The sequence below is a fragment of the Phoenix dactylifera genome, chromosome 7, assembly GCF_051530095.1.
Source record: "Phoenix dactylifera cultivar Ajwa chromosome 7, Ajwa_hap1_PhDact_Kaust_v1.1, whole genome shotgun sequence".
Lineage (NCBI taxonomy): Eukaryota > Viridiplantae > Streptophyta > Magnoliopsida > Arecales > Arecaceae > Phoenix > Phoenix dactylifera.
Genome location: NC_143196.1, coordinates 2,044,304 through 2,072,151, shown reverse-complemented (window position 1 = coordinate 2,072,151; position 27,848 = coordinate 2,044,304). Strand labels below are relative to the sequence as shown.

The 27,848-nt window shown below is 41.5% G+C and overlaps 2 protein-coding genes across 4 annotated transcripts; both read left to right on the top strand.

Annotated features, from left to right (window-relative positions):
- The first annotated feature begins 2,167 nt into the window (after positions 1-2,167).
- On the top strand, positions 2,168-4,072 carry LOC103707590 (uncharacterized). Its single transcript, XM_008792128.6, has one exon. The coding sequence runs from the start codon at positions 2,242-2,244 to the stop codon at positions 3,247-3,249; it is 1,008 nt and encodes a 335-aa protein (XP_008790350.3). The 5' UTR covers positions 2,168-2,241; the 3' UTR covers positions 3,250-4,072.
- An 8,712-nt stretch (positions 4,073-12,784) lies between these two features.
- On the top strand, positions 12,785-24,588 carry CHB3 (DNA-binding family protein). Of its 3 annotated transcripts, XM_088700924.2 has the most exons (9): positions 12,785-13,392; positions 13,761-14,290; positions 18,906-19,655; positions 19,745-19,911; positions 20,006-20,598; positions 23,427-23,626; positions 23,808-24,163; positions 24,200-24,218; positions 24,308-24,518. In XM_088700924.2, exons 1-7 carry the CDS (start codon positions 12,954-12,956, stop codon positions 24,072-24,074), a joined length of 2,946 nt encoding a protein of 981 aa, XP_088557050.2. In that variant the 5' UTR covers positions 12,785-12,953; the 3' UTR covers positions 24,075-24,163; positions 24,200-24,218; positions 24,308-24,518. The 3 variants fall into 3 exon arrangements, with proteins under 3 accessions (XP_088557050.2, XP_008790351.2, XP_089780277.1); XM_008792129.6 differs by having other exon boundaries at positions 23,808-24,218; positions 24,308-24,588; XM_089924151.1 differs by lacking the exons at positions 23,427-23,626; positions 23,808-24,163; positions 24,200-24,218; positions 24,308-24,518 and adding an exon at positions 22,806-22,998.
- Positions 24,589-27,848: the final 3,260 nt, after the last annotated feature.

The following is a 27,848-nucleotide window of genomic DNA, read 5'->3' as shown; positions in this document are numbered from 1 at the left end:
TACATTCCACACCCTTTGTATTGTTTACTGATCTGGCAGCTTGTACTCACGTTAGATTTGTTTGAAATGCAATGTTGTCTGACCAAAAAAATAAAAAATAGAGAGATATTTTAAAATTGGTCAAAGCTTGGTCAAAACTAGAGAGAACAGGACGAACCAGTTAAACTGGCTGGTCTAGTACAGTTCTTATAGGGCAAACCCCATGCTCTGCCCGTCTCCATGCCCTCCATGTCTATCACTGCCTCGTCCTCTTTGCCTGGCTCCACTTTGAGCACTATGAGGATTTTGAGCTTGACCCCTCCCCTCCCCTCTGCCTCTACTCTACTCTGCACTATCCTCTCTTTCGACCCCCTCTCCCCTTATTCCCCTTGCCCCTGCTGCCGGCCCTCTTCCAACTCCCTCCCACTGCTACTATCAAGCCCTTGACCACCAACGAGGAGGAAAGCAATGTCTGGTCCTATATTGGCGACGAGGAGCTAGCCTCTCTTGACGTAGCTCTACGACGACTTCGTGGAGGTCCAGCTGGAACATATCAACTTCATATGAGATTTTCATGGACACTATGCAAGTGATTAAAATATAAAATACTATAAATCAAAATAGGAAAGATCGAAGAGCACCTTGAGAGCCATGGCAACCCTTGATGATTGCTGCAGCAATATCCTGCAGAAGAAAAAATTACAAGAGCGGGGTAGATCTTCCTCTCCTTCTCCTCTTTGATGCTTGTCTCCTCAACGGAATAGGTACTCCTTGGAATGTAAAGACGTTGATATCCTAGATTTTCTCTATAGAGTGGAGTGAGGACCTAACCTAGTTAGTAGTACTAATAGATTCATCTCACCACACCATATGACTAAAATAATAGGGTCCAAAATAACGATATGGTCACAAAATAATTATGGGCACCTTAAACATTCATTCAGAAGATAATTTAACCCGTATTATGTTATAAAAAATCGAATTAAAACCAGTCCATTATCAGTAGAAACCTATCTTATAAGAAATTTCAATACTTCACCCACAGCAGCATCTCCACCTAAGACACAAAGGCTCTGAACGCCTAGAGCGGCATCGCCTGCCTTGACGACCTCCCTCAACACCGTCCTTGAGTCTCTCTCCTTCTCCCACAAGTTTTGCATCACTAAATGGATCGGCCGGTCAATTCAGAAATCGGATAGCTTGCCGATTCGTTGTCCGATATTTAAAATCATTGTGTTTTAAATGTAAACGATGCATGAGGTGATGCTGCACCATTTTAATGTGCACCAGTGCATGAATGGCAGAAGAGCCACATCCAGTGGGATCTGCCGTTGTAGGGTGGGCTTGTTTCCTTCTGATGCGAGTTGAAGCTGGGGGACGGCATCTCATGAAGTCCCCAAATAGGCTACGTGGTGTGGAATCGGCTATGAATGAATCTCTGGCTCCTGAGATGGACCAATTGAAAGGGTGCCCAAGTCTACTGCACCATAATTAGCAAAATTGTCGTTGTACATAGTTATCGACATGCAATCTAAGCATCGTTATTACAAAGATTTGTCGAATTAAATGGAGCAAATTTGGATAGATCAGGGCATGTAAGGGCGGGAGAGGATAAAACAACAAAGATCTTCAATCCACCAACAAAAAATACTTCAAACTACAGAGCCTAGAGGCATGCACCTTTCTATCCGCATTGAATCCAAAATCCAAGGAAGTGGAGGTTTGAATTGCTTCTATATTTGTATTTCGGAGCAGCTTATAAGGTATAACCTTTTTTCATGTTGCTAAAGGCTTGCCCTCGCAAAGAATCTAAGATTCAGAATCCTGGATATTTTTTGAAAAAAAAAAAAAACTTTGCTTACCCTTACCTAAAAATATCCAAAAAGCGAAGAATAAAATAGAATCAAGTTTTCAACGTTCCCTGGTTTCTACATGTTGCTTTCTGACCATAGCTAACTTCGACATTCGTGTTTCCAGGATGAATGGTGATGCAAGCGCAGCTGTGCACTGGACACGCATCTCAAAACATTTCAACGAAGTTTCGTGTGTCGCTTCTTCTCCCCATATCCCAGCCGTCCGATCAACCCCATCCACTGTGCTCTGATGAATGAGGGCGCCCTCCTCGGTCCTCGTCCTCGTACCGAAAACTACCCTATAAAAAGCCCCCGAAAGGAAAATAACTCCCCCTCCAACATTAATTCCACCCCTCTTTCTTCTTGCTTCTTACAAAGGATTTCAAGAGCCGCAGCGATCGAGCGCGCCATGGAGTTCGAGGACGGCGACTGGGTGATCACCGACGGCGCCGATGTCGACGACCCCGCCATCGACGGCGAGTGGGTGGTCGACAATGGCGACGAGGGGGCCGTCGCCGGCGTCTTCTTTCACGCCGTCTCCACTGCCGCCCGACGCCCCGCCTACGCTCCATTCGGCCACTGCCCCCGCGATCTCCCCGATCCGGCCCTCTCCTTCCTACCCCCCGCTGTCTCCGTCGGCTCCTCCTCCCACGGCCTCGTCCTCTGCCGCGGCGCCTGGTCCTCCTACTACATCTGCAACCCCGCCACCGCGCGCTGGACCCCAATTCCCCGCCCTCCCCGCCCCCACCCCTTTCTCTCTTCTCCTGCCCTCGTCCTCGTCTCCCGGTCCGATTCCCCTTCCCTCTTCCACCTCGTCTGCCTCCTCGAGTCAGGCACCGGCGGCGCCACCGCCTACCGTTTCGACACCTTCTCCTCCGCGACTGGCGAATGGCGGTCCGACCCGGCGCCTTTCCCCGCCGACCCGATCGTCCCCGGCTCCGGCGTCTCGGCCGCCGGCATGGCCTGCTGGAGGACGGCCTCGACGGCGGTGCTCGCCTACGATCCGGCCGCCGGCGCTGCCCGGATCGTCCCGGCGCCCCCCGGGTGCCGCGACGACTGGCAGCTCGGGGAGGCCGGCGGCGGGCGGCTATGCTGCGCGCGCGTGACGGAGTCCGCCGTGGAGATCCACGCCCTGGGGCCATCGGACCGGTGGACCCTTCTTGGGCTGTTCGCTGTGGCGGCGGGTGCGGACGGCGGGGACAAGTGGGAGGGCGGGGAGCCGATTGTGTGCCGCGAGGCGCCGCGGCCGCTGAGATTCCAGAGCGCGAATCTCGAGGTGGTGCTGTGGGTGGACGGGCGGTTGGTGGCGGTAGACCTGGGGAGCCGGTGGGTAAGGGAGCTCCGGTTCGACGGGCCGGCGCCGAGGCCGGACGAGGAGGAGTACGTGGCGCATGTCCTGGAGCCCGTCTCATGCTGACTGACGTCATTTACGTCTCCCTCCCTCTGTTTCATTCCCGGTTCCTCCCTCCTACTCTTTTCCCATCTCCCTTTTCAGGTCTTGCAGCGTAGTTTTGAGTTTACTGTCATTAGTCTGATCGTTAAATGAACTACTTCTGAAGACCCTTGGCAGTAATTGATGTGAATTCTTGTGCATAATAATAATAACAAGAGATTTGAGCTTAGTTTTGAGCTTACTGTCATTTTATTGCTAATTTTGCAGTTAATTTCATGTGATAGCGAGATATATGTCATGTGTGTCTTGGTTAGCGTCCCAATTTTAATAGTAATACCGACTTTATTTCTTCTTCAAATTTTAAGTAATCGATTTCTTGACCCGCATCTAATCGACATTTATGGAATTTTGGTTTCGATTTCAAAAACAAGAAAATGGACTTCTAACAATAAGCACTTTTTATCATTGAATAAAAGCAAATCCCTGTATCCTTATAATAAGTACGAAATTATCAGATTATAAGAATAAAAGTCTTACTCCTGTATAATTTGATCCGACCTAATTTTAGATCTTGATTGCTTGATTACTATATTCCCAAACTTAACACAAGTGTATTGGCTTTCTGGAATAAGCTTTCTTTTTTTATATTCAATATTAAAATACATGTGTCTGAATAAGAAACTAATTTTGGATTACTGTCTTCACTGTTATTTTGATGCCTCATTTTGAATCAGCTGAGGTTTTGGAATAGTCAATAGAACAAATAAATTATCATTGAAGAAAACTAAATCCTGGTGTTCGTATGTTAGAATTTAGATAGGGTTGGGATATTCCAAATTATCATTACCGTCCGAGATGAAATTTTGCTACTTGTGCATAATTTGTTCTGACATATTTTGCTACACAGTTGTGTAGTCATAATACAAAATTCAATATGAAATAAGTTTTCTTTAGTGAGAATGGTACAATCTTCTCTTTAATATAACAAATTCAAACTCTCCATCGGCTATGGTTTGGATCTGACCCATATCAAGACATAAAATTATTGACAAGACCTATAGGATATCTTGATGATTAAAAACTTGTTTGGAAAATGGAGCAGGATTAGACTGAATTTTCTATAGAAAATAAGCCTACTGATCTTCTCTGCCGATATTCTTCCAAAGGCCCGTCAAAATCTTAGTCTAAAGTTCCTACAGAAAATAAGCCTACTGATCTTCTCTGCCGATATTCTTCCAAAGGCCCGTCAAAATTTAGTCTAAAGTTCCTACAGCAAATGAGCCTACTGATCTTCTCTGCCCATATTCTTCCAAAGGCCCATCTTAATCTTTGTCTAAATGCTATCTGTAGACCTCTATGATTGCATGAAAAAAAAAACGCTCATGAGATTTGGGTTGAGGAGGGTATTTGTCTATATAGGCTCTATCTAACTAGATTGTCCACTCCATAAATCCAAGAGAAAAATCTAGCCCAATCTTATTTGATTTCCCAAACAAACCAGAGTTTCAATATCACATTCAATATGAAATAAGTTGTGTAATAACTAATAAATACAACATGATGCAGAAAATGCGTCTAGACTGAGATTTACCAACTTGAGAATGGTTACTCCTTAAGCACAAGCATACGGTTTTCACCAATCACTTAATGAGTATCATATTAAGCACCACCAATTAAAACAAAATTTAATTTGACAATCAGCAAGTTCCAATAGTTCTAACGGAGTTCAATAAAACAAAAGAAAATTGGTCCGATAATCCACCCTTAATTTTCATTCGCCTGTCAAGTTTAGAATTCTCAAATATCAGGCTGAAATCCTATAAAATCTTCAATTACATACATCTCGAAAGCTATTAAGTTTTGGGTTCAGTCTCAGAGTTCCCATTCCCTAGCTAGCACATTCACTATTGGAAACCTTGCATTTCCTTTTGCTTATGCTCGCTGTTCATGTCACAGAAACATTATGTAGTATATTACACAGTGTATTTTGCAATGTCGAACATGAAATAATCCCTAAGAGGAAATCAAGGCAATAGAATTTGTCAAGAATCTTCTTTCTGAAATAAAGGGAGGAAGGCTCATTTGAAGTTAATTACCCAAGTTCAAATACTTGAGGTTGCTGTAGAAGTCCTGATTGAATTGTTAGCCACCTGTGTCAGCATTGTCCAACCTCCATCGCAGCTGGCCAACTGGCATGCAATTTAGGATCAATTTGCCACTAGACAGGAATCTAGCATAGGAACTGGCTCTCATAAAGCTGCTGCAGGAAGCTGTGGCAATGATCTTATTGTGCATTGGGCTACATAGTTTGAACTTTGAAAATAAATAGCACTAAGCATGGAGTAAACTGGATAAGAAAAAAAAAACGACACCAGGATAGCACCAAACAAGAGGGATCATTGGTTTCTCACCCCCCAGCTCTTTTACTATTGCTGGAAAATTTGTAAGCAAACATTGTAAAAGGACTACTGAAAACTAATTCAACAAAACCGCTCGAGCTGGAAGCTCATTGTTACTGAAACTACATTCTACAGAGGGCACAAGATGAGATGAAACCTATAAAGATTTTGAAAGAAGAGGGGGGGCGTGGAAGCATTTACAGATGGTTATTCAGACAAATGTATGTACAATATTTGCCCTCTAGGCTCCTAATCCTCAACAGTTTTAAGGCAATTTATCTAAGTATTTTTTTAGGAGGCTACCACTCTTTCACAGCCATGCTGCTTTTTTTTTTTTTTTTTTTTTTTTGGTAAGAACGGCTACTCATTCATATAAGTCTAATTTGAGTACACCCATCTAAGTCACGAGAAAGTAAAGACAACAAAGCAAAAGGAACATCTAATCCGAAAGTCCAAAAAAAATCCCCGGAGTGCCGAGCGACATAGAAGGCGACCCAGTATGCAGCCCTGTTCGCCTCCCTAAACACATGAACAGCCTGAAAACCGCCCATTGACTGAGCCATCCTGCGTGTTTCTCGGATAAGGGGGTGACCATCGCCATGCCTGTCCACCCCCGGATCCAGTCGATTACCACCGCTGAGTCCCCCTCAAGGTGCACCTGCTCCACACCAAGCACCTGCCTGGCATAGGATAACTCCTCCCAGGCAGCTCGCAGCTCTGCCCCAACAACAGTGAACCCAGGTGTCCGGCGCCCACCTGCAACAAGCATCCTACCATAGTGGTCTCTGATCACAAAGCTAATCTCTCCAGTCACGCCATCCGCTGACCTGCTTCCGTCAAAATTTACTTTGAGATAGCTAAGGGGTGGGGGTACCCAAGAAACAAGGGCAAAAACGGGGCGCTGAAACAGCGTGAGTACCCCAGGTGTCCTTGGCTATCACAGAAGAAATCACAACGATAGCCGCAATAACCTCCCTCGCGTGATGCGCCGCTCTGTCTACCACCATCCACGGAGGCGACCGCCTCCCCTCGAAAATTCCATCATTCCTATCCAGACATATATGTAGGGGTGGCAAAATAGGACCCGACCCGCCAACCCGACCCGTGTTCGACCCGCCATAAACAGGTTTGGGTTTGGCCTAAACAGGTTCGGGTCGTAAACAGGTTGACCCATTTAACCTATTTATTAATTGGATCGGATACGGGTTTTAGATGTCTGACCCGTTTAATCCGTTTAACCCGTTTAACTATTGGGCTGATAGATGAGAGTTATAACTTATAACCCACAAGATAAAGTCCAGAGCCGGCCCAACTCTCCGCCTAGGCCCGATTTCACTCCATAGCCCGATTTCACTGTCTAGGCCCGATTCACTCAGCCCGATTCAGCCCGATTTTAGAATTAGGATTTAGGGTTTGTGAAACATTGAAATGGCCGAGCTCTATTCCCTCAGCCCCTCCCCGAGTCTCCTCTCCTCCGAACCTCAAGTCCACCTCCCCATGGCTATTCTCTCCTCTTCCTTCTCCTCCATCCTTTCTCCTCCTCTTCCAAATCGACAGTTCTCGCCCTTCTCCTCCTCCTCCTTCTCCTCCACCCTTCCTCCTCCTCCAAATCGATGGTTCTCGCCCTTCTCCTCCTCCTCCTCCTCCCTCTCCTCCACCCTTTTTCCTCCTCCAAATCGACGGCTCCGAAGAAGCCTTATTCCAGATCCAACGGCGTCGAGGTCGTCGGAGACGCGGCAAGGCGGAGTCCGCGGGTGGTGCGGGGTGGCGGCTCGGGCGCAACAGGGACGCCGCGGGCGGTGCGGGGTGGCGGCTCGGGCGCAACAGGGACGCCGCGGGCGGTGCGGGGTGGCGGCTCGGGCGCAGCGGCGACGCCGCGGGCGGTGCGGGGCGGCGGCTCGGGCGCAGCGGGGACGCCGCGGGCGGTGCGGGGCGGCGGCTCGGGCGCAGCGGGGACGCCGCGGGCGGTGCGGGGCGGCGGCTCGGGCGGTGCGGGGCGGCGGCTCGGGCGCAGCGGGGACGCCGCGGGCGGTGCGGGGCGGCGGCTCGGGCGCAGCGGGGACGCCGCGGGCGGTGCGGGGTGGCGGCTCGGGCGCAGCGGGGACGCCGCGGGCGGTGCGGGGAAGAAGATGAGCGGTTGTTTTTTTTTCTCCTTTACCCTACTGCCTCTCTCTCTCTCTCTCGGTGTCTCCTCTCTCTCTCTCTCTCTCTCTCTCTCTCTCTCGAGTCTCTTCCCCTCCCATCCCGCCGGCCCCCATCTTTTTTTTCTTTTTTTTTCTTAAACGGGTCTTAAATGGGTCGGATCAGGTGACCTGTTTATTAAACAGGTCGGGTTCAGGTTGTAATTCCTGACCTGTTTAATAAACAGGTCGGGTTCGGGTTTATAATTTTTTGACCCGATTGGTATCTGACCCGACCTGTTTATGCCTGACCCGACCCGATTGCCACCCCTACATATATGGTGGACAGGTACGCCCTGAAGATCCCATCTTCAACAGATCTAGGACTCCTTATGGAATCTCTCAAAAGCTGCATCAGGTCCTATGCTGAGCCCACCGAGTTTGGTAGTGGGGCCGATGACCTCTGCCATATCTCATAGGCCCTGAGGCACTGCAGAAGAACATGCTCGATGGTCTCCTCAGTATCACCACATGCCTCACAATACTGAGGGACTTGCATACCGCGCCGGACCAGTAAACTTCTGGTCGGAAGGCATCCTCAAGCCATCTTTCAAATGAAAAGTGTCACTCGGAGATGAATCCGTAGCTTCCATATCCAACCACCCGCATGCTGCTGCTTTGCTATGGTTCTATATTCTACAAGTAATTCACAACATGAGTCTCCTGCTTTCCTGAAAAGCCACATGGATCAAAACCAACCCTATAATTGCACTCGATGCGGCAATAGAGATTGCTCAAGGGGGCGTAGTTGCATCGCTAATCTTATTTTTTAGATCATATTTTCGTCCTACACGTGATAGATGTTTTGGCTTCTTATAATGCTACGACCACTATATACATGGGCAGGGACAAAATTTATTAGCCAGCTTCATAATTTCGGAATGAGAAAAATTCAAATTTTCAACCACGATGTCTCACCGATCACATGAAATAATTAAAGTCCGCAGAAATCCGAAACAGAAACCAAATTTTCAAAACCTCGAGATAGAAGAACCTATCGAAATAATGTGACGTATGATAGCAATAAACTAAACCCTAGAAAAAGGTAGAGATCGTCCAGAAGAAACCTCGGCAACACGTACGGTCTCCAAAACCTAGGATGAAAAAGAAGGGGAAGCACAGTAGAACCGCGACGAGAGAAATCGAAGAGGGAGTTAGGGTACACAAAACTACTGGCGTGGAGGAATAGGGGAAGGCCGGATCCGAGACTGGGGTAAGAGGGGCGGAACCTTTGGCGATCGGAGGCGGAGGCGGAGGCGGCGGCGGATACGTGTCCACGGCGAGGAGCGGCGGAAAGCGGCATTGGTCCTATCGGCCATCGTCGAGGGCAGGGGTAGTAGCGGAGCTTGGAGGCGGAGGAAAACCATACCCTTTTACTCGCTCTTCCTGTTCTGTGACGGCTCTCGGGGAAGAGAAGGAAGGTGGAAATGGGACGGTTAAAAAGAGCGCGATGATATTATCGTGGAGATACTTAAAAACTGCTGATTTATAAATCCGTCCTTTGCGGGGTCTCAAGCATGAACCAAAAACCAAATATACCGCATGCATTTAGACGACTTCTTTTTTTTTGGGTTTGCAGAAAGAAAAACTAAAAAAAAAAAAAATTATAGCATTTGGTTGATCAAAAAAAATAGCACATGGTAAAGTGGGCTTAAAAATAAATTTGAAAAAAAAACTCTAATTTCTAATGGTTGGAAAAATAGCTTTTTTATGTTCTTCATAATTTTTTTTAATGAAAAATTGAATCTTATTCACAAAGAAATGCTATTTTTTTTATTTCTTTTACAACCAAATAAAAAGTATTTTTTATTTATTTATTGACCATACTTTTTTTTTCCACGAACCAAACGAATGCTTAATAGATAGAGTTGGATAGTAATTTGAAGTCTTTTGCATACGAAAATGTTGTTACAACCTGGAACATTGCTGGAGAACCATATTGATTACATTTGAGCTCCAATAAGTAACCTAAGTTGGAACTTGCAGAACTAATTACGCTTTTTGTTTGTGAATAAATTAGAATGCAATCAAGTGGAAAAATATCTGCTCTTTTTAAACTTGTTTCTTGTATTTTGAGTATTCTTAGACTAATTACGTTCTTTATTTGTGAATAATAAGCATCCTATTTTTTCTTTTCTTGTGTGTGTGTGTGTGTGTGTTGCACGTGCTTGAGAAGAGCATTAGATTAGAATACTATAAATTTGTTTGAATCTCATTGAATGAAGAAGAAGAAAAAAAAGGGAATAAAAAAAGTGTATATCTCACGAAGACAAGAAAGAAAACTTTGGAGTGAATCGTTGTTCATGTTCTTGCTCTCAAGGGTTCCTTGGATTAAAGAACAATCAGAAGAATGAAAAGTTCTATCTACTCATAGCACAAGACTTGTGTCTTCTCAAACCAATGGAAGATGCTCTTCGTTATTCTATTTTCCTAACTCTCTCTCTCTCTCTCTGATCCAAAAAGTGGAGACGAGTTTTAATTACGTTGAGCAATTTTGGGTGGTTTTCCGCCCGCTAAAAAATGTTCCTCCCTTGTTTAAAATCAGATTGAGTTGAGTCGGGTCAACCCATCATGGGTGTCCAACCTCGACCAAATTCCAGCATGGTTGACAGCGCTCTTCAACTATGTGATTATATGTAATAGATAGCACTTGGTTGTAATCATCTTTCGCATGGCGAGTTAACTTGTTTCTCATTATAATATGGCATTAAGTGCTTCATTGCAAAATCCAATTGTCTGCCAGTAAACATGTTCATAAGTCCTAATTATATACTATACAATATAGATATAAGGAAAAAATTGTCATAGGCCATCATTATTTATCTGACATCTCAAAAGGAATAAACATGTTCAAAAAATTAAAGATTGTTAATCAATTCATGTGAAACAAATGCATTTGTTATATAAGAAAATGCTTTGTATGCTAAAAAAAATATGCTTATGTTTGAGGAGCAATTGGTATATTAGTTAGTCATTTTGTACATTATACATCATTCATCTGCAACCAAGTTATCCCTCATCTTCTAAATTCGCAATATAACTAGCTTACGTAACTGTGAGGATCCGTGCGGGCGTGTGTTTAGTCCCACATCGGTTATTCGCTGGGTAGATCTTGGGTATTTATACAGGATCAAGGAACCCAAATAATAACTTCCGGCTAGCTATTTTGGATGAGGTCTTGGGTTGTTACAAATGGTATCAGAGCGGACCCGGCCTATAACCTATGTAGACTAGGGGACACTGTAGCACGGATCCATTGGGGCTGATCACGGGCCGATCGTGGTGTTTGTGATTAGATTTGAATGGATATGAACCCTTAGCCTGACGAGGACGTCAAGGCTTGAACGGGGGAAGTATGTGAGGACCCAGCGGGCGCGTGTTTAGTCCCACATCGGTTATTTGCTGGGTAGATCTTGGGTACTTATACAGGATCAAGGAACCCAAATAATACCTTCCGGCTAGCCATTTTGGGTGAGGTCCTGGGTTGTTACAGTAACATTATTCGGTCCTCTTATAAATATTTTAATGCGTGTATAAGAACAATAGGGCCTCTCTCATGACACAATGTGTGGATTACTTTCATGTAGAGTTTAGAAGATTGTATAATCAAGTAAGAAAAATAATGGAAGGGTTTGCATACTTGTCTAATCTTGAACAAGGAGTGGTTGTCAGGATTGCATGCCTAATCAATAATATGACAAGCTTGAGCTAAGCCACTAACTTAGGTCCATTTTGAATTTGTTCATGATGTGCAACATATTAAGAGAGCGAGTGGTAATTGAGGTGCCTCATAGCAACAATAGAAGGGCACTTGAAGATGGAATGGAGAAAGTGAGGGCAGGTGAGCAATTGCAACAGGGCAAAATAAGGAAGTGGGTTTCAGTTATTCAAAGTTGTGTCATCGATGAAAATAGACTCATAATATGGTGCCTAAATAACATTCTCTCCCCCTCTCTAGAAATTCACCAAAATTTCAAAAAAAAGAGAAAATAGTTTCCTATCATGTTATGAAGAAACCATATCATTCCCAATTTTAGAAGTGGGATTTTTAAATTTAAAATAACCTATCTAGAGCTTTTCAAATAGATATAACTGTAAAAAGAATATAGGTTAAAAAAGAAAAATTTACCGTTTCTTAACTAATCAGAATTATTCATAATTGAAATTAATTAAAAATCCTCTCCACCTTATTTCTTGTTCAAGGAGTCAGATTTTGAAATTTAAAACTACGTGCCTATTAAGGACTTCTCAAATAGATATAAGCGAAAAAATAAATATTAATCAAGAAAGAAAGAAACTGTTGTTTTTAACTAAAATCAATTAAAATTCTCTGGGCTTCGATATTGTCTCAAAGGATAATAGCAATAAAAAGAGGGTAAAGATTCTTGATCAAATCGTTGCTCATAGAATTAAATCAAATCAAGCTCTCTTTGTTTCTCTTTATCTATTAAAAAAATTACTCATTATTCTTTTTATATTTTTGTTTGCTCATTAGACCAATCTATCCATAAAAATGAAAAAGCATAGTGCTCGATGAGGGCAGACTCTTTAAATGTATAATTCTTGATTTATTCCATGCTTTTATTAGTTTTCTTTGAATATTTTAAATTTCAGATTTTCGAGAATTGGAATTTGCGGATAAATTTAAATGTTGAACTTTTAGTTTTTGCTTGGTCTCTTGATTTTTTTTTTTATTTATTTTTGTTGGAGGACGACCATTTGCTATTATTCAATCATTAAGATTTAATTCAAAATTTACCTATTAATATTTTATTTTTAATATTTTATGTATTTATTTTTTTAACCTTCTTGGGCATTCCGTTTTTTTTTTTTTTTGATTGTTTTATGTTTAAAACTTTCCTCTTCTCCTTTTTTTTTTCCATTTTTTTTCTTATTCCACCAATTTTCATACTCCGTCCAGCGCACGATATCCCCCATGGCCATCATCGAATAAATAAGTAATTAAATAAATTAATTTCCGGGGGAAAAAAAAAGAACACCCAGAGTAGACACGGGAAGATTTTTTTTAAAAAAATAAATAAAAGGGGACTGGGGTGGTGGTTTGGGCGTGACGGCGGCCGCTCTCCCCACAGACGACATCGCGAGCGAGCAAAGGAGAGCAAAGAGAAGAAGCAGCCTCGAAGAGGCGATGGAAGGTAAAGGCCGCGACGTCCCGCCGGCTCCGGCGAATTCCGAGGCCGCGCCAGCGGTGGCGGTGGCCGAAACCCTAGTCGAAGGGCCTCGAAGGAGAGCCGGCGCTGCCAAGAGGAAGGCCTCCACCACGTCCTCCTCCTCCGCCGGTCCTTCGAAGCGCCACGCCAAGGAGCGGAACCCTCTCCATCACCTTCCCCCCGTCCACAACGGCCCCTGCACCCGAGCCCGCCAGTCCCCCAACAAGGTCGTCGCTGCCGTCCAGAGGACTACGGAGACATCGCGGCTGGCGGATTCCGGGGGAAAGGGCGGGTCCGCCGCGGCAGATCCAGCCGAGGCGGAGGTGGAGGAGCTGGTCGAGGAGCCCCTCGTGGATGTGGACTTCGATTTGGTTCGATCCCGTGGCGCCAATGTGCATGCCGTCCCTACTCCTGCTGGTGAGCTTCTAAACCAGTATAGGATCTTTCAGATCTATTTAGAAACCCGAGCAGGAGTCTTTGTTTCGGCTGCCTTCGTTCCATTCTGAAGGGTTTCTGGCCAGTTTGCTAATACTGGGGTTTTGGCCTTTTTGGGAGTGCAGTGCTCCTGCTTCTGTTTTCATTGCGAGAATCTTGTATCTCTTATGGTTATTTTGGAGCATCCAAGAATTCATCTAGTTTATTTAACACCATTCTTCTTATAGCTTTATGTTATGCTTGGTGGGAAGCCAATTCTCACTGGTGAATTCTTTCCATTTTTAACAATAAAAATTTGGATTTTTGACACACTTGCGGGAAATTCATATGTTATCTGTTTCCAATTATAGGATGGTTTTCATGGAAGAGGATCCATCCAATCGAGAATCAGATGCTGGCTTCATTTTTCAACGGGAAGTCGGAGAATCGGACACCTGAGATATACATGGAGATAAGGAATTCCATCATGAAGAAGTTTCACGCTGACCCACAGACACAAGTGGAACTTAAGGATTTTTCTGACTTATCTGCTGGAGATATGGATGCGAGGCAAGAAGTAATGGAGTTCTTGGATCACTGGGGTTTGATTAATTTCCATCCTTTCCCACCATCCAAACCTGATGTGGCCAACTCTGATGCTGATAGTGGAGCTAAAACACCATCCTTGGTTGATAAACTGTATCAATTCGAGACAGTTAATTCATTCCCTCGCTATGTTCCCAAGAAAGCAGAGCTGTCTGTACCCACTGCAACACCTTGTTTGCTTCCTGAATCTGCCCTAGCTGATGATTTGATTAGGCCTGTCGGACCTTCAGTTGAGTACCATTGCAACTCTTGTGCAGCTGATTGCTCCCGCAAGCGCTACCATTGCCAGAAACAGGTTGGTTGGTTCCTTAATGCTGATAGCTGTTCTGACTTCTTAGCATTTAAGTTACTTTACAACATTGAAGTTTGGGCTTCGTTTTAAGACCATGACATTATGTGAAACATAGTGCATATAGAATTACTTGTACCTTATTCTCTATAGATTCTCATGGATGATACAATTGTTTTCATGACATGCTGAAGTTTGTATGAGATAATTTTATTAGAAATTAAAAATTGCCATTTGTCGTGCATTGTGAATTTGAATTCGGAGTGTCATAGGTTGATTGATTACTCTCTACTGAGGATACTAATACTAGTTATGGAAGTCAAGTAAACCTACACGTTAGATGTTCTCATGCTAAACTGGAAGCACAATACAGGTTTACTTACCAGCTTATTGCCCTTCACTAATCACATGTGACCATGTATTGTTTTCTGATGTTGTCTCTAGTTTATGGAGACATAAACAAAGATAACATGGGTGTAACTTATTATCGGTACTCTATGGAGTACTTCATATGTGTTGCCTTCCGTACAGGTTTCAATGTTTTACAATGGCCTTTACATGTAGTCAAACTTTTGAAACAATGGGAACTATAAGTGATAAATGTTCACTCTTGGCCATTTGGAGATGTGGATAAATGTTCATATCTTGAAAAAATCACCACCATAAAACAAATAATATATAAAGTTTTAATTTCGACCTTTATTAATCAACTCCATGGTTTGTATATAAGTAGTGATTCTCTCCATGTGTCTTTAGTTTTGGATATTGTATGTTCCCTTCTAATTTACGTTCTGTTGCAAAACCTTTGAACACATCCATCACCTTGTTGATACCACTAGTTTGGCAGGGACCACATAGAGATGGTGAGTGGAGTGGTTTTTTTTTTATTTTTCTGGAATTGTTCTTCTTCTTTAGCTTTTATGAAGTAATATTTTGCATCAGGGTTTAGTGAAGCCTTGCAGAATCTTAGCAAGGCCTATATCCTTTTAGAAGCAACAATGAAGCCTAATGTGGGCCTTGAGAGGAAGGTCCCTTAGAATACTTTTGATGTTTGGGCCAGAGCTTCCTTTTCATCAAGTTCCCTTACTAGAATCTTTGGATCTGCCTTTTATGGATTATTATGTTAATCAAATCTGGCAGCTTGCTTTTGAAAACTTTGTTATGTTGGATCTAGACTGGCTTCTTTTGTCAAGTTTCTACGAAATGTATCATCTTCATGATTCGCACCCTTACAAAAGATTTTCAAACAACCCACACCTTGTACAATTGGCACGAAGGACTGCTACTATGTGGTGGGACCCTTGTTGATATGAGTTTTGGATATGTTGGAGCCTATATTGGCTTTGCAATTGGGGGCTTCTATCCCCCTTCCTTATGTCCCTTTTTATCTTGTCCCCAGCTACTATCTCTACTCTATTCATAGAGCTTATGTATTGGATTTTTGAGGTGAAGCGATATTCCTGTATAGCATGTTCAAGCAGGCATTATAATCTTTTGGGTTTCTAATATTTGTGATTGAGTAATTCATAGATCACCAATTGTTTTGCCCCTTCCCCTTCATCAAAATCCTAGTCTGCCAGTGCTTAAAAGAATAGAGAGGGAGAGATCAGTTGCACTTTGCTTGGCATTCTTGTTCAATTTACATGGTTAGCTTCACACAACAAGGATAGTTATCTCTTCTTTGAAATAGCAAGCAAGTTTGGATTATGGGCAAATGAGATGATAAGAGTCATATGACAGACAAAGTATGTTCTATGTCCTGCAAGGGTTTTGAGATGATGACACATATAAATGGTATTCATACCATTGCATGACTGATTATCCCTTCTTTATGGGATCATACTTATGTTTTGAGTAACTTGAAGGTCTTCACTTATCCTCTAAGCCAACTTATGAGGGCTAGAGCTAGTTTGTTAAAGGGGAGGGGGATAAAATCTTTTATCTCCAACGATATAGGCAATAGAGATCAACAAATAAGTAGTTCTTTTCATAAAGAATCTGCATTTAAGATATTAGGCCAGAATTAATGGTTGTACCAAATTGTTTGAAGGGTAAGAATTACATGTCATTCATAAGTTTTGAATTCCCAAAATTGTAAAGCAATAATTTCTCGACCTTTGCAAGGAATTTGATTTTATCTATCAGCTTGAGGGAATCCTTATTTTGGAAGTAACTCCTATGGACTTGTGAATAGGGCAGGATGGTGATCTTGTGTGATATGCAATGGTGACTGAGATGCTGACTGAGGTGACTAGGGCATGCCTTGGTTAAAGAAGGCTCTTTGAGTTGTACTTGATACCTTTTTTTTTTGTGTGTGTGTGTGTGTGGGCGGCGGCGGCGGCGGCGGAAGGGGTGGGGGAGTTATTATCCAAATCATGCTCTTGCATTTAATCATTCTAGCCAGGTTGCTCCTTCCGCCAAAATTTGTTTAAAGATGTAAGTGACAAAACTCAAAAGGTAAGGAGACAACATGTAGGTTGCTTGCTATATTGCACCTCAAAGAAGGTCATAAAAGGGTTATTCTAGCTTCTAGGGCCTGTTGTTTGTTCCCTTGTGTCCTTCCCTCAAAGCAAGTCATAGAAGTGTTATTCTAACTTCTATCGGGCCTATTGTTTGTTCCCTTGGTCCTTTCTACCTATTGGAAAGCAATCAAGTTGATCTGCATGGGCAAGCTTCACTTATTTTAGGAGAATAAACTCGATCGCATGCAGAGTATTAATAATTGTTTAACTGTCCTGGCAAGATTATAAGCAATCTACTGTTAGTGCATGGTTTGCTTGAAATTCCTCTACATGGTCCATTTTTTTCCCTTCCCTCTACCAAGATTTCACTTCTTAACTATATTGTACTGTATCAACCCCATATTGACGTGCAGGAATATAGTGGTATCTTCCAGTTTGGCACGTTATGAGCAGATACGGGGCATGTATCACCTCTCGTACCTGTAAGACTGGTTGCGCCATTCTTCGCTTCTTGTTTCCCTATAGGTGAACAACCAAAAATAAGGGATGACAAACAAAAGTTCATATGAAGAGACCAAAGAGTTTTTCTCTCTCTCTCTTTGTGTGTGTGTGAGAGAGAGTCTGCATTTGGTGAACTTGTCATTATTTAATCGATGTTTCTAGTGATGTCATAAATAAAGAGTGCAATTATCAACTTATGTAAATCCCCAATTTTGTCTTATCTCGAAAGGTTTAAAAGTAGAGATTGTAGGAAAAAAAGATAACCAAGATTAAACTCTTAGATTCCAACTATTTCTGTTTTCCTCTCTCCCAAGCTCCATTTGCTGATCGAGCTTTAGAAAAGAAAGAGGCATGATTGTTGTGTCTGTGGAGTTTCTTTATTGCCGTCACTGCCATGTCTTTTTTTATCATTGCTGATGCTTCCCTAACATGCTGTGGTGCTGCCAATGACTCACTGTTCTAATTTTATAGCAGTTAACTGTTGATTCTGATTTTGTGCTTACTGCTAATGCTTTAGATTTCAAAAGTAAAGGAAATGAGAAGGTGGGTAAAAGGGGACCGTAAAAGCCATATTTTCCAATTGCTTACTGTTAATCTACTTGGGAGATTTTTTGTGTTGTTATGCTCTGGCTGCGGGTAGGAGTCTCTTTCTAAATAATGCCAAATTCTGTCACTATTGATACAACTGATTTACCTGGGCTTCTTGCAAAGCGGCATTTTCCAATTCGCATCCATGTCCATGGTGTTCCTTGAGTCATTTTACTTTTACAACGTCTAATTCACCAGGCGAAGTGTTTATATTGCTGTAGTTCTAAAACGTGGATCTGAACTTAGTCAAATGAATGATTTTGATGAGGCTAATAATTCCAAATATCTAGAATTAAATTAAGTATGAGGGTCTCTTCAGATTCGGCAATCAGGGACACTAAAAGTGAGCTTAATGGGGGACCCTAAGGTTGAGTTAATGCCTAGCTTAATGGGGGACGACACGGGTGGCGGGGGTGTGGGGGTGCAATGTTGTTAAAAAAGAGGCTAGGAGGTTGCAAGGCCTTGGCCTTTCTTTGACGTCTTGCAATCATGGTAAGACTCTTTAATGCTGTGAAAGACAAGTCATATAGTGTGGCAATTTTTATAGTGGGTTTGGCAGAAGAGAGTAATATCCATTTGCAGGGTGATGCTGCTCTCATCAAAATCTGAGTTCTGCTATTAGATTCCAAGATCAATTTTAGTAATGGGTTTTTGTATATTTTTCATGATGACTGCTTGAACGATCAGCTTGTGAGGTTGGCTGAAATACTGCATTGCTGAACAAGGTATAATTGTTTGGAAATGTGACATGATTTGCTTTGCAAGCTTTTACTTCCTTTGCACTGTTCAAAACATTTTAGATATTGTAAAATGAAATAATAATTATAAAATGAAAATGTGACATGATTTGCTTTGCAAGCTTTTACTTCCTTTGCATTGTTCAAAACATTTTAGATATTGTAAAATGAAATATAACACTCCTTTTTCAGGGCACAGATTTTTCAAATGAAAGAGTGTTAATATTAGCCTGGTATTAAAAGATAATGCAATAGTTGGGATTTCTTTTGACAGGACTTGCTCATTAATAGCTCTACTCTAGAGCTGTGCTGATTATCATTTTGTTTCCACAGGCAGATTTTGATTTATGCGCTGATTGCTACAATGATGGGAAATTTGGTTCAGGCATGGCACCAGGTGATTTCATTCTTATGGATTCTGTGGAGGTTGCTGGTGCTAGCGGTGGGAGTTGGACAGATCAGGAAACCCTGCTTCTTCTAGAAGCCTTAGAACTTTTCGGGGAAAACTGGAATGAGATTGCTGAACATGTTGCCACAAAAACCAAAGCTCAATGCATCTTGCACTTTCTTCAAATGCCTATCGAGGATTCCTTTTTGGAAGGCGAAGACGATGCTGGAAACAATATCCAGGAGAATAGGGACCACACTTCAGCAGATAAAGAATTGGCTGCTGTAAATGTTCCTGAACCAATGGAAGATGAAAATGCTGAAGCAAAAGACCCAGCTGCTGTAAATGTTCCTGGCACGGCAGAAGCTGAAAATACAGGTGCAAAAAAAGAATCAACTGCTGCACATGTTTCCAGAACAACAGAAGCTGAGAATGCTGTAGTTAAAGAGGAATCGGCTGCCATAGATGATCTTGAAACAAAGGAAGTTGAAAATGCAGGCGATGCCGATCAAGCTATAACTTCTGCAACAAATGCTACGAAGAAAAAAAGTACTGTTGATGTTGAGATTTCTTATGAAACTGGTGTCAGCATTGCTCTCGATGCACTGAAGACAGCATTTCATGCTGTTGGTTATTTTCCTGAAGAAGGAGGATTAGGCTCATTTGCAGAAGCAGGAAACCCAGTCATGGCACTGGTAAGTGTGCATAGGTGACTTGGAAAATAATTTGGCATCTTTTTTTAGTCTGTGTGGATGCTAAACATGGTTCAACGTTCGCTTTGCAGGCGGCATTCTTAGTAGGTCTGGTGGAACATGATGTTGCTACAACCTCATGCCGCAGTTCCTTGAAAGCCATGTCAGAGGAGTCTCCTGGCATCCAGCTTGCCACAAGGCATTGTTTTATTCTCGAAGATCCACCAAATGATGGAAAGGATTCACCAGCTTGTGCAAGGTTTGTGAACTAGCCATATGCAATGGTATCCTAGTGTAATACTGTGATAGACAGCTTGCAGTGCTTGTCTTGATAAATAAAATGTAAAATGCAGTGTTGTTGCTGACATGGTTCACGAGGAGTCTCATAAAGATGTGAGCCAGACACCCAATTTGGAAGGTGCTGATAAATCGAATGATTGCACTGACAAGAATGAGGAGAATGCTGTTTCTCTGGAGAATGAAAAGAACTTGTCCATTGCATCACAAGATTGCTCGCAGAAACAACCTGATGCAAATGAATCATGTGATGTAGTTTTCCCATCAGAGAAAGCCCCTAGCACTATTAAGGATTCTGCTGATCGAGCTTCGTCAGGGGAGCCGATTATGTCTAGTGCTCCAAAGGTTGCAAGTGATTCTGTTTTGCCTGTAGTCTCTTCACCAAATAATACAAAAGAACTAGGAGATTTAGCTTCACCAGGAGAGAAGTCACCAAGTGCAGAGAAGAAAATAGATGATTTAAAGTCTTCAGAGGACAAACCTAGTATTATGAAGGAGACAGGTGACGTAGCCTCACCAGACAAGGTCGAACAACAGTCAGATACACTGAAGACTTCAGATATGAAGGCTATTTCAGCTGGTCTGGAAGAACAGGAGCCGCAGCAGACAACTGGAAATGGTTCAGCAGTTGAAATTGGGGAGAAAACAGGTACGAAATTGAAGTTCTCTGCTAGATTTCATATAGTTGCCCCTTTTTGTTCCTATATTGAAGACTCTCCAATGATATCTCTTCCTGAAATCTACGAGGGCATCATGGTAGAAAGAAACATATCTAAAAATTTAAGTAGCAATTATAGAAATAAAATATCTGAAGTCTAAACAACTCATTAACTCAAATAAACCTTAATCCCCAACTTGGGATTGGCTAGAAATACTTATCTGCAATAATATCCGCATTCAATGGACTGATTCCTTTGTATTGACGTTTCTGATAATTTTTGTATAGCATTTCTTAGTTACGATATTTTCCAAGTTTTTGACTGAAAGTTTTTCAATCCCACCTCCTTGATTCCCACTGCCATACAATCTCAGAACTTAATGCTGAGAATTATTGATGTGCTCTTTAGAGTCCCATGCGTAAACCTTGGAAGTCTATTTAATCTGGGTGTCATGCATGGCCAATCATGAAGCTTAAAAGTGCTCTTTCATATGGAAATTTATAAATTCTATCCATTCATCTTATGTGGTCCACTAAGATCCCTCTCATTTGTGGGAGATCTTGACCATCGATCTTCATTTATGAAATAGTTATTGTGTTATTATCAAAAGGAAGTAGTCCTATACCTAAGCATCTTCTATTATCTGAGATAGAAATCCTCCAGACCAACAAATCAACTCTCATTGTCTAACCCTGTACCTTAGCTCACATGGCTGTTCTCTATAGTTTGTTTTCTTTCTTTTCCCCCCTTCCAGAAACATGGTGGAAATGCCACCACTTGGATTTGAACCCAAGACCTGTTCCAGCAATATTGGGATGCCAACCAGCTGATTTTTATCCCATTTGCCAGGTGGAAACTGCACCATCTGGCACTCGTGGCATACAAACTCTCCTTGTAGCTTTTCTGCTCTCTATAACTAGGTGATTCTGTATTCTTGCTTTCCTAGTTTCTTTTGTTGTTATTGATTGGGACCTTTGAACATTTGATGCCGCACCAATTCTGGAGGAAAACTTCAGTGGGATTTTAAATCAGAACAGAAGAAGAGGGAGAAGAGAAAGAGGAGGAGGAGGAGAAGAGGGAGAAGAGAAGAAGAGAGGAGGAGAATAGGTGGGGAGAAAATTTCTTAATTCTTCATTAAACCCTAATCATGAAAATAGTTCCCTATATATAGGGCCCAAATACACAATTTGCATAAACCCCCTTACACAGAAATAAATCCTAATAAACCCACAAATAACACAAATAAACCACAAATAAGCCCTAAAATGCAAATAAGCCCAGAAATAAAATAGACCACAAATAAACCCTAGAATGCAAATAAGCCCAGAAATAAAATAATAAAATAAATATGCAAATAAACGGGTCTGACTCAATCCGGGGGCTCAGGATCATCTGGATGAAGGGCTCTGATGTCCCCATCAACATTTCATTGGAATCTGGCCTGGCTACAGTTATGAGATATGCAGGGTCTACCGATAGAAATGTGATACTTGAATGTGTTATCTTTCAGTTGGCTCAGTAACATGCAGATAAGTAGTAAAATATGCTTACTACTTCTTCTTCTTCATCTGCATGAATGTTATAGGCTTGCTATAACTTGCTTATTTCTCTTTAAATGATTCAGTCTGCCATTTTTCTGTAGTGCTTCAGCTTATATGCTGTATCCCTTGTCTTGATATTGGGGACTGTTGTTTTGTCTGACATTTCCGAAGGCTCGTAATGCACAACCTTACATAGCATAATGACTATGATGAAATGATAACCAAATTATGGGACAATTGCAGTTGCTTCTGCAATCATAACCAACTTTCTTCCTCCGTCCCAGGTCATTGGTACAAACATACCAATGACTTTACCAACCAAGCCAGTTGGCGCCCTCCATAAAATGACTTATGTATTGTCTTTTTTTAAAAATTTTACACCATCTCTTCCTTTTTTTTGCTTTCAAAAATTTGTTTGCTAGTTTTATATTAGTAGAGAATGGGAGGAAGCCTGGTCGGGATCAGGTGATGGCAGTATTCAAACCCTGGTCATTGGTATCAATGTTCCGGTAACTTTACCAACTAAGCCAATTGGCACCCACCATAAAATGGTGTATTATTTTTTCTTTTTGATTTGCCGGTTCCTCTTTTTCCTATTTTTTGCTTTTGAAATTTTTTTGCCTATAACCTCTTTAGCTAATTAATGTAATTTTCAGGTTATTTACATATCGAATATCTAGGAAATGACAATCTACTAATTTGCCTGGCTGAGGTCAGGTGATGGCATGATTTGGAACCAAGTTGTTGGTATCAATATCCCAGTGAGTTTACCAACCGAGCGAGTTGTCACCCTCTGTAAAATGACTATTATATTTTTTTTCCTTTTACATTATCTCTTTTTCCTTTTATTCTTTGAAAGACTTTTTTGCTAGTTTTTTATAAGTAGAGGCATTTCCATTTATACTTTTAAAGTTTTTAGCTTCTTAATGTAAAATTTAAGTTATTTTCACATTAGATATCTGGGGAATGACCAATCTATTATTTGCTTATAGCACAGCTCTGTTTACCTGCAGTTCACTTGACGGCTTAATCTTCTATCAACACTAACAACCAATTTCAAGCATCTTGCATATTTTCATGGGCCACCCTAGCTTTAGGCTTGTGAAATTCCCTCATTGACCTAGCCTTCTCTAGTCATCAATTATACCTCCGCATTACATCACATCGTGATTTCTGATTGCAATTTGCAAATGATTTAATGAGTTATGGGGAAATTTAGCATCCAATTCTAGCTCGACATCTCTTGAAATTTGATTTTGTTTCCTTGCATCTTGTAGATGAGAGTAATAAAAAAGAATCTCCGAGCAATGATGAGAAGAATTGTGACTCAACTGCAGCAAATGATGATCATAACATAGGCAGGTTAAAACGTGCTGCAGTTACAGCACTTTCAGCTGCAGCTGTGAAAGCTAGGCTTCTTGCCAAGCAGGAGGAAGACCATATTCGGCAGCTCGTCTCCCTTGTTATTGAGAAGCAGGTATTGTATGGGATCATGGAGGTGGAGATTCATACATTTTCAGGGAGGTTTATTTTTTTTGGGTTTTCAATGGATGATAGACAAGATAGTGTGAGATTTGATCATGAAGCTATCATGTTTCATTTTGTGACAAATTGCTAGAGTGATGTCACTGCTAAGTTTGGAATTGCATTTTCTGCAGTTGCAAAAGTTGGAGGCTAAATTGACGCTATTCGCGGACATTGAAAGTGTCATCATGAGGGTGAGGGAACAAACAGACAGAGCAAGACAGAGACTTCTCCATGAGCGTTCTCAAATAATTGCAGCTCGACTGGGCCTGCCGACATCCTCGTTCAGAGCAAATCCACCTTCCCTACCAACAAGCAGACTTGCAATGGGCTATGGTACTGCTGGTCCAAGGCCCCTTAACATGGCTGCTCAAAAACCACCACCTATGAGAAGGCCGTGAGGTTTGGCCAATCAAGATGTTCCTTTCATGATACCATGCATCGAGTCATTTTTTAAGCACATCAGAAGCATCGGGATGTGTTATTGCTCTTGGTATTCCGCTTTTGCAAATGTACCATACTGCTCCCTGCAGTAATTTTACATTGTAAGTAATCCTCTCTCCCCCTTTTAGCATGATCAAATGTTCGAACAGCTAATCTTTTGGTTTAAAGCTGACAATTTTATGATCATCAGAATTTTCAGGTTTTGGCATCATCAATGTATGATGGGCAAATTGGTGTTGAGGTGGTATTCTTCTGCATTTGTGAGCTTAACATATCCTGTACTCTTTGGGGGAAGCCTACTTTATTTTGTCGAGGTGTTCCTTGTGTCCTAAGATCCTTGTATACAGCACATGTTCATCGGATTCTTAGTGCATTCACCTGAAGATCTGAATGTTCTCGTATGTGCTGTTATTATCTGACTTTCACCATGTAAGCATTTATTTTTAATAGTGGAAAATCGTTGAAGGACTAGGTGCAAGCGAGCGTTGGAAAGTGACGAATGCTTAAAGACCATGTCCAGAGCCTGCCTAACTGCCTTTCCATATGTTTTGGCCGTGCAATTTGGGTTGTCAGATACCTGGCCGAGCAGAGAATTTTGCTTTCATCAGGGCCACATGCTTTAAGGCCGAAGAAATACAGTCTTGTCAGCTTCGTCGTGCATCATTAAATGAAGCAATTAACTGAAAAATCTTTGCTCTGTTTGCTGCCAACATGCTTGAAAGATCCTCCTCATAGATCGAGCTCAATATCTGCTGTTCTAAGACGCAAAAGGGGACTTCTGGAACAGTTGATTCATGAGCATATGCCCTTGTTTTAGACTTCTATTAAACTTACCCTTAAAACCGCCCGGAAAGGATTCTAGGAGTTTAGTAAATAAGGTGGTAGAACAATTTCCTCCTCGTCTTATCAGCCAGCTCTTGAGGAATGGGTTTGCCGTCCATGAGCAGGTTGCTCTCAGGCTTTGCTCATCATGGGAGGAAACCGCCAACTGCTTCCTGTGATATATCTGGGATGCTCTCCATGGAATGGCTGTGCTCTTACCAAGGTGTGGAAAATCTGAGAAAGCTATTACTAGCGAGTCAATTCAGGATGATGAGCAAGTTTGTTTCCATAAGCATGGTAGAGCTGTTGTTGAAATTCTATTAGTAGATCTTGGTTTGCGACCCACAATTATCAGGATCATATACAGTAATTCAATAAATATACATATACTATGTGTCGGACTACCTTCCTTCTGGAAGGATTGAGATTTCAATCGTGCTAATCTAAAATCAATGACGGAGAATCCATGCCATTGTTTATGATCTGCATCACAGTATTGAGAAACGAAATATCAAGTCTTTTAGAGGTTATTTACTTGTGTATCAAGAGGTCCAAACCTATTAAATTTTGGTAGGTACGTGCTCTATGAGTTGTAGATCATGATCAACAGTCAAGAACTTGAATTTATATGGCCAACAGTATAGTTTGATACAGTAATACTATTACAATATTAGGAGGTTACCAAAATATACAATTTTTAGTTTCTTGATATCTTTTATAATGTAGAATATGATTAACTGCGTGGATTCCCAATTTAGAATGCCCATCATCTATTTTGATCTGGTAGGATTGATTCAATCGAACTTTATCTATCTTCTCTTGGGGTGGTTGGTTTTGTTTCTTTTTTTTTTAGATATTCAATTTCAATTCCTATTGTTTTCCCATTTGAATCACTGCAAGATGGACCATATTAGTTAGATGATGCGAAGGTAATCTATAGTATTCCGAAAATTCTGTCCAAGGTTCCTGGCTGAAATAAAAATTCTGCCTTCATTAGGGCCAATAGCTGCTTAGCTTTGATGTGTATCATTTAAATGAAGCAATTTTTACCGAGAAAAAACTTTATTTCTGTTAACTGTGAAGATGCTTGAAAAATTCTCTCTAGCTAATTAAGTATTTAATTTGCTGGTTTGTTAGTTTTATATTTTATCCTCTCCTTTCCAAAGAGCAGAAACAGATTCCTGGGGCAGATTTGGAGAGCTTCAGCAGTTAATTCCTGCGTAGGTATCCATGTTGCAAAGTTTTTAATTATTAAGCTTATGCACTTGCAAAATTCTATAAAGCAAGTTCATATTGTTAACTGGAGCATTATAAAATTATAAAATTATTACATGATAGTCAGTCAGTATACAATTGAAGAAGTTTCTGCAAGCAAGAAGCAGCTGTTATTTCTTCAAGAGGAAAAATGCAGCTGCTGTCGAAAAAGGAGCAAAATATTAACTACTAGATGTTAGAAAGGAGAATTATGGGAAATATTGGCGTGAGTACAATTTGAATTTAAGAATATAATTTCATTCTAATGAACATATCATATAACAGCTTTTTTTTTCCTTTTTTTTGTGTGTAATTATTATAAAAGCTCATTATGGATAAAATATGGCCTTTAAAATCTTATTATAATTATGAATGTCACTACTATTATAAATCTTATTTCCGAAGGCTTGAAAGGGTCGTGAGTCTAAAATGGACAGGTTGGGGAGCAGTTGACAAATTTATTTGTTGAAGTCTGGCTGTGAAAGTTAATAACTTTGCTTAGCAAAAAAACAAAACAGAGAGGATTTCTCTATGGCCGAGATGCGGGCTTCTAAATAGGAGATGTTATGAACCCAACACCAGATCCAATCTCCTCCCCGTTTTCCCGTATAAACTCGGTTCCTTCGTCGTCATTGCGACTTTGCCACGATTGCGGCTTCTCCGGAGTCCGGACGGTGGGCGCCCTCTTGTGGCCGCAACTGCGGCACGTGTCCCGAAAACCGTGTATCGCACGGTCGCGCGGGAATGAGCTAACGACCGGTCAAGAATAGGTAAAAGCCGGCAACCAAAACGCCGGTGGAACCAAAAGGTCGGTTTTTTTTTATTATTACTATTTTTTTTCTTTTTAATCTTTTTAATTGCTAACCTCCCAATTGAGAACGAACACAACTAGATGACAATGAAATAAGTGAACAAAAATAGCAAGTCCCAAATAAAATCCCTGGAGGATGGAGGTGGTGGTTGGAGAATGGTGGAGCCAAGCCATAGTGCTACATTTCTTCCCCTTCTTCCATCTCTGAGAACCCTTTTCCTCTTCTAAGAGACAAAAAAAAAAAGGTTTGCTTGGCCTTGCACTCTCTCTTCTCTTCTTGTTATAAAAATTTATTGAGTTTCTGAAGCAGAATCAAATCCAGATGTGGAGGAGAGATTTTTCTCTTTTTACATAATATATAGAATAGCATAATTTTTGTTGCGCATTGTCGCCCCGAATTCATGGATTTACCTCCCTTCTCGTTATAAAAATTTTGTTCTATCTTGTAACACAATCAATTGGAACAAGAATTCTGGAAACTTTTAAGAATATGTCCCCCTTTGCTAAGGCTTTGTCTTTGTTTATTTCTCTTTTTACTTTTTAATATAGAAGTGCATCACCTTCTTTCTTACCGGCCTTTCGTAGCACAAATCCATTTTAAGCATGCTTGGATTCTAGATTTTCTCTACGAAGAATGAATTCAAGATATCTTAAAAGAATATTTGGCATTGTTGCAAAGATTTCCTCTTTTTTTACTAAATATGAATAGCATTCTTTTGCTGCACTTTTTCTCACCAATGCATGCACCAACGTCCCTTGTTATACAAATTCATCCAGTTTTGTAGCACAGATCAACGTAACTGTGTAGAATATTTCTTTTCTGAAAAGGAATTCTTGAATCTTA

Bases quoted from the DNA above. Each gene is read 5' to 3' on its own strand.
- CHB3 (XM_008792129.6), top strand. From the start codon at position 12,954: ATGGAAGGTAAAGGCCGCGACGTCCCGCCGGCTCCGGCGAATTCCGAG. The intron at 13,393-13,760 runs GTGAGCTTCTAA...TTCCAATTATAG, and splicing joins TGCCGTCCCTACTCCTGCTG to GATGGTTTTCATGGAAGAGG. The intron at 23,627-23,807 runs GTATTGTATGGG...CATTTTCTGCAG, and splicing joins CCCTTGTTATTGAGAAGCAG to TTGCAAAAGTTGGAGGCTAA.
- LOC103707590 (XM_008792128.6), top strand. From the start codon at position 2,242: ATGGAGTTCGAGGACGGCGACTGGGTGATCACCGACGGCGCCGATGTC.